We start from the raw sequence: 6000 nt of genomic DNA on the forward strand, positions 1-6000 counted from the left end.
CTTCTGTATAATTCAGTGTTCATATAGAAGTATTTGTTTCGAAAGAATTTTTTCTTTCGTGTAATTCAATGTTTATATGAAAGTAGCTGTTTCAGGAGGACTTTCTTTCAGTTTGTGTCTGAAAGTTACTTCTTTGCATGATCTACACATCCATGTATAGAGTTACTTATTTTCAAATTGATTAATCCTTCCTTTCTTTGGAAGATTCTCTCGTCCATTTTTTTGTATCAGATGGAGTAGTAGAAAGCCAAAAACTTTCTTTCCCAAAACATTTTCAACTTGATTGTGAAACACTGCAATTGAATTCTGTAATTACGTAATGTGTGGTTGCAATTTACACATTTTAGATACTGAAGTTGTGAAAATTAATTGAAAAAATATGTACAATATGAGGCTAAAATATTGATATAACAAAAAAATTTCAACCAGAAAAATACCATTCGAATTTGTTTGTGGTGAAACAACTGCTGCAGTTTCGAAACTGTGAAAATGTATCAAAAAAGTTTCAATTTTTTTTTAAATATTACTCTATGAACTTGTCTGTACATGTTTCTCATAAAAGGTATATTAGATTACTCTACGATATATTATTTTCAGGCCAATATCTCAACATCCTTACCACTTCTGATTTTGGGCGTACTTGGCGTGTTGAGTGGACTTTTAGCGTTGTTCTTACCAGAAACATTGGACCAGGAGTTACCACAGACACTTCAGGATGGTGAAAACTTTGGTTTAGGACAAAAGATTTGGGATTTCCCTTGCATCAAGTAAGAACTTTAAATATATTGTTATTGAGTAGGTATATATTGGGATTGAGTCTTCCATAATTGACCAAGTACGTGGAGAGATAATATTTGTAGAATATCAACCAACAAGAGTTAGAGCTTGAGTGAAAGTAGGAATTTTATGATTGAATATCAGTCAGCTTCATAAACGTTCATCGCATATCAGCTGCCAGTTCTTTTAACAAATTTAAAAAATCAACTTCTCTTTGAGGATGATACTTCTCCTCAAAGACGATCCATTCACTTTAATTGTTTTGTTCCTAATATTAGTACTAACTTTTTGGTGGTAACTACTTGGTGGCAAGTTTCAAGTCTCTAGAAAACCAGCATGAACAAAAATCTGTTCAATGACAATGTGGGGTTTTCTCTATTGCCTTTAAAGATGTTAGAACGGTGAAACTGTGATTTGTCCATGGAACTCCTCCCAGTCTTCTGTATGAATATCCCAACAGGTTATACTAATAGTTAGGTTAGGTTAGGTTAGAAGTGAGTTGGTCTATTCGATTCTCTACCGCGACCCGCAAGGATTTATTGTGGCTCACACCTATTCAAACTTGACCAAATAAACCCAGCTTCTTAATGAAGCCGATTAGTTTGTATTGTGAGTGGTGTTTCCGGTAAAAACCATATTTGGACCCCAGCGGAGCAGGCACAAAGTATATGCTCATCTGTTTCATTTTACGAACACACACAGTCCGAGTCTCAGCATATGATGATTCAAATGATAGTGACTTGTAAGAAGGTCTTTTATGCTGGGTCCAGACCAAGCAGACAAAACAACGACAAGACAAGAACATTCATGATTTGCGACAAAGTGGCGACAAATCCGATACATTTCTGCAACATTTTTGTCTTATTTGGGTTTTGTTTCCAAATTCTGAGACTGTTGCAAGTCCCGTCGCCAGTCGGTAAAGATCAAAGGGTATCTGTTTTGTCTGCATATTTTACGACAAGTTGTCGGCGCAGAGTGGACGGTACGCGCTAACAAAAGATATGGACTGCTTTGATACTTTTGAAAGATACATGAGGCTGTGGTAGGAATCGTCTGTTGATAGAAATCTTAAAGTTATTGCTAACCTTTCTGTTACACTTATAGCATTTCTGTAGTTAGTATGTCTTTTGGCAAGTGCAGGATCAAGAAGTCATATCAGATTCTCGAAATCCTCGGTGGACCTTCTTAGAAAATTCTTAAAACTTGAACGAATCTCACCACTTAGTCCAATATCATCCTCACGTAACTGAACTAACAATTCATTAATGGAATAATTTCCTCGCTTTTTTAAGCTTGGTCTCATCCAAAAACGTTTGCGTTTCATTTTTCCAACATTGGATGAAGAGGAAAGGATATAACAACTGGCGGCTAGCAATAAATTTCCATATTTTGAATTTCCCTCCTAGTGGAAACGCCACATGGTTAAACAACGAATTCCCATCAACTAAATTTTGTTGCACATTTGTCGTTGTGGTGTGGACAGTTTGTCTCAATTTTGTCTTGTTTGAATACCTAATATTTTGTTGCAATTTCGTCGTGTTTTTGTCTCAAAATCGTGTTCACTTTTTGTCTTCTTGGTCTGGACCCGGCATTAGACATCGTAGTTCATCGCTACTGTAGTCCAACAACTGTTTGGTATCAAGCTTCCAAGAGTGAATGAAGGCCTTGGATTGAGCCAATCCAGGAAGATTCCATAAATCTTCTTGCCATCCACGTGTTCAATCTTTATTTGGCGAAGCCTGAAGCGATGTCAATGACATATTCTGGTCTTATAAAGCTGCTTGCAGCATACTCCTTTGCAAGGCAGTATGCTGCCAGTATGGCCAGGAATCCAGACCAGAGACAATCTGTTAAGTCTGCCTATCGAGGAGAGTGGTTTTTGGCAATTTGCTACCAATTTAGACGTTGCTCGGTAGGAGCCAAGAGCTTTCAACGCCGCTGGACTGTCCAAGAATATTTTCATTGACTTGTGCATGAGGTTGGATTATTCCAATCTCTCCGCACACAATTCAATAGCGTAAATTTCCGCTTGAAATACAGTCGCATGGGTTCCTAGGCTGATTGATATCTCTGCCCTGGGTCTGCGACTGAAAAAACCTGCACCAGAAGGGTGGTGTTTTTGATCCATATGTGAACCAACAACTATCCAGTCCTCTTTACTTGGGAATAGTACTTTATAAGGCAGTTTGTAGTTGACGGAGGCATAAAGTCAGAAGTCATTTCCAGGTCCTTGAAAGCTGATTGTGATTACTTTGCTGCATCTTTGTTCTTTGTTAACCACTCGCCATATTCCATACTTCAATAATATTTTTTGTATTATTCACAGTACTTGCATCTCATATACAGTACGATGCAAATGTATGGAATAAATTCGATATTTACAAAATGAGCGTCTTTCGGAAGAAATCCAAAAACAGGTCAACTTTGACGGCCCATCTCATGATATTCATATGAAAGACGTTTCGTCACCGGTGTTGGCGTGATGACGTAATCGACAATTTTTTTAAATGCAAACAGGGGTCATGTGGCACCTCATTCAAAAGGTCTACTAATCATCTATTCAACGGTATAACCATGCCAATATTCATTTATACAAGATGAACCAAAACATATTATTTATTGAAGTAAAATAAAATTATAATAAATGTTCAAATTGATGACCTTCAGCTATGATGCAATGTGAAAGCCGGGCACTGAATTCATTTCTAACGTTTCCGAGAACTTCGGGGGTTATTTGTGCAATCTCCGCTCTGATGCGTTCCTTCAACTCTTCTAAATCATTTGGTCGATTTTGGTAAACTTTACTCTTCAAGTATCTCCATAAAAAAAGTCTAACGGGGTCAAATCCGGAGACTTTGGTGGCCATTCGATCGGCCCTCTTCTTCCTATCCACTTTCCTCGGAAAACAGTATCCAGGTAGGTTCGTACATCAACGGCGTAGTGCTGATTCAGTTGTGGCATCAGATAATCTTGAAGAAAGTGTAGATACCGAGCACCAGTTACGCTTTCCTCAAAAAAGTATGGTCCTATTATCTGGTTGTTCAAAATTCCGGCCCAAACATTCACTTTTTGTGGATATTGTGTGCTATGCTCCTCCATCCAATGTGGATTTTCTTTTGCCCAGTATCGATGAGTCTGACGGTTTACGTGACCGTTGAGCATAAAAGTAGCTTCATCTGAAAATATTATATTTTGTATGAAACTCCGATCTCTGTGCGAGCGCTCCATCATGATTTCGCAAAATTCGACTCTTCTGTCAAAGTCATCTTCTAACAGTTCTTGGACCAGGTGAACTTTATACGGATGCCACTTTTCTTTTTTCAACACTCTAACAACAGTCGATTGGTGTAAATTATTATCCAGTGCGACTTGCCTCGTGCTGGTATGGGGGTTTTCTTGGAACGCAAGTACAACATCAAGTTTTTGGACTTCTGAAATTGATTTTCTACCACTTTTAGGGAGATCTTTAACATGGCCCGTTTCTCGAAACTTTTTCTCAATTTTACTTATTGTTGATTGAGAAACGGGTTCTCGGTTGGGGTATTTCGCATTGAATAAATCACGAACTTCTGCCTGAGTCCTTACTTTATCTCCACAGCCAATCATAATTCAAATTTCGATTCTTTGGGTTTCTGTTACTTTCATTGCCAGATTATGAGTGATTTAAATATTTTTCTAGAAATAATGTCAACCGCTTCAATGATACTTCACTTCAATGTCATTGACTAATCTCAAGTAGAGTGTAGGACTTTTATCACCATTTCTTTTTTCTAATCAACAAAAACAATAGAAGACAGTACGATACTTTATTCTCAGTGGCGGTGCATAGCATTATTTGGTTCAACGAATTACTATTATTTGTAATTCCAGTCTTCTGAATACATAATTTCGGTTGACCCTGTATTAATACATATTGAAACCATTATACCGTTGAATAGACGACTAGTAGACCTTTTGAATGGGGTGCCACATGACCCCTGTTTGCATTTAAAAAAATTGTCGATTACGTCATCACGCCAACACTGGTGACGAAACGTCTTTCATATGAATATCATGAGATGGGCCGTCAAAAATTAAAGTTGACCTGTTTTTGGATTTCTTCCGAAAGACGCTCCTTTTGTGAATATCGAATTTATTCCATACATTTGCATCGTACTGTATGTCAGAGTCTTGTCCAATATTCCTTCTTCGAAGAAAAGATTTCGAAAAGTTGATAAATTTCAGCATTATTACATATGGAAATGAATAACTTGGAAAGGAATAGTTCAGGAGGGATTAACTTTTTAGGAAAATGTTTTTTGTGAAGAATAAAGTTATATTTTTACTTTCTTTTTATTCTTTGAACGCTTTCCCCATTTCTGTTTGGAAATAATGAAGTAGAAACCTTAAAAAACATTTTTCAGAAGAAATAAATAACCCATTAGTGGATTAAATTGATTTTTTTATTCGAAATTGAATCGCAAAATTGTTTCTGAAATTTGTCAAATATGCATTTTCCATTCATGAATACGAACGAGAAAAGAGGAGAATATACCCGTTATTTTTTTGCAGGAAAAAAGAAGTTCAGTCCGAGCCTCAATTGAGGCGAACATCTTTTAGAAGAGCATCTATAAGAGAGTCCTTCAGAGGAGCTGTGAGATCGAGTATGATCAATAGGTCATCAATTCGATCTGGGAAATCCATATGTGTTCCTGAAAACCAAATAGTTTGAAAATAATTTGTATTGCTTCAACGCGTTCTTCAAAGCTTATATTGTAGATTTTCGTTGGGATTACTATTTATATTATTTTTGTATACCTGAAATAATGAAATCATTTAATGAAATTCCATGAAAGTCTCCAATATTTGTTTTGATGATTCGTACTATGGACTGTGATGTGTTTTTTTTTAATTTCAAGTTTGAAAAAATAGTTTAATTGATTTTCCATGAAATCTTTCAAAAATATCAGAATGAAAATTATTGATGTCATGATCCCAAAAACTGCGATTTCCTGAGTACATAAAAAATGTTTTTTTTCCTCTATGGAAACTTCCTTGGAATATATGACATTAATCACTTCCATTCTAGAAGATCAACTGCTCTCGCACGACGTTTTCTGTCGCTTATCCTTGAATCCAACAGATTGTCCCAGTGACTGACTGAAAAATATTTACTCTGAGATCATTACTGGAATATCATTGTATTTCACTTAAAGTTCAGTTACACCCGATATATTTGCGTAC

The 6000-nt window shown here is 36.4% G+C and overlaps 1 protein-coding gene and 1 long non-coding RNA gene across 4 annotated transcripts in view; one reads left to right on the forward strand and one right to left on the reverse strand.

The window, feature by feature from the left end:
• LOC111516393 (organic cation transporter protein) overlaps window positions 1-5580 on the forward strand; it is a 171332-nt gene extending 165752 nt beyond the window's left edge. For all 3 annotated transcript variants that reach the window (XM_074186698.1, XM_074186697.1, XM_074186699.1), the window contains exons 8-9: window positions 598-767; window positions 5329-5580. In XM_074186698.1, coding sequence (XP_074042799.1) covers window positions 598-767; window positions 5329-5488 — 330 coding nt within the window. In that variant the 3' untranslated portion in view covers window positions 5489-5580. The remainder of the gene's footprint in view (window positions 1-597; window positions 768-5328) is intronic.
• Window positions 5202-5664, reverse strand: LOC141487573 (uncharacterized). The gene is made up of 2 exons (XR_012468449.1): window positions 5575-5664; window positions 5202-5468 (listed from the first exon to the last, which is right to left on the reverse strand). It is a non-coding gene; the product is annotated as an uncharacterized lncRNA (long non-coding RNA).
• Window positions 5665-6000: the final 336 nt, after the last annotated feature.

The sequence above is a fragment of the Leptinotarsa decemlineata genome, unplaced genomic scaffold, assembly GCF_025532065.1.
Source record: "Leptinotarsa decemlineata unplaced genomic scaffold, Ldec_3_MD MMD2_P_RNA_scaffold_4, whole genome shotgun sequence".
In the NCBI taxonomy this organism is placed as follows: Eukaryota; Metazoa; Arthropoda; class Insecta; order Coleoptera; family Chrysomelidae; genus Leptinotarsa; species Leptinotarsa decemlineata.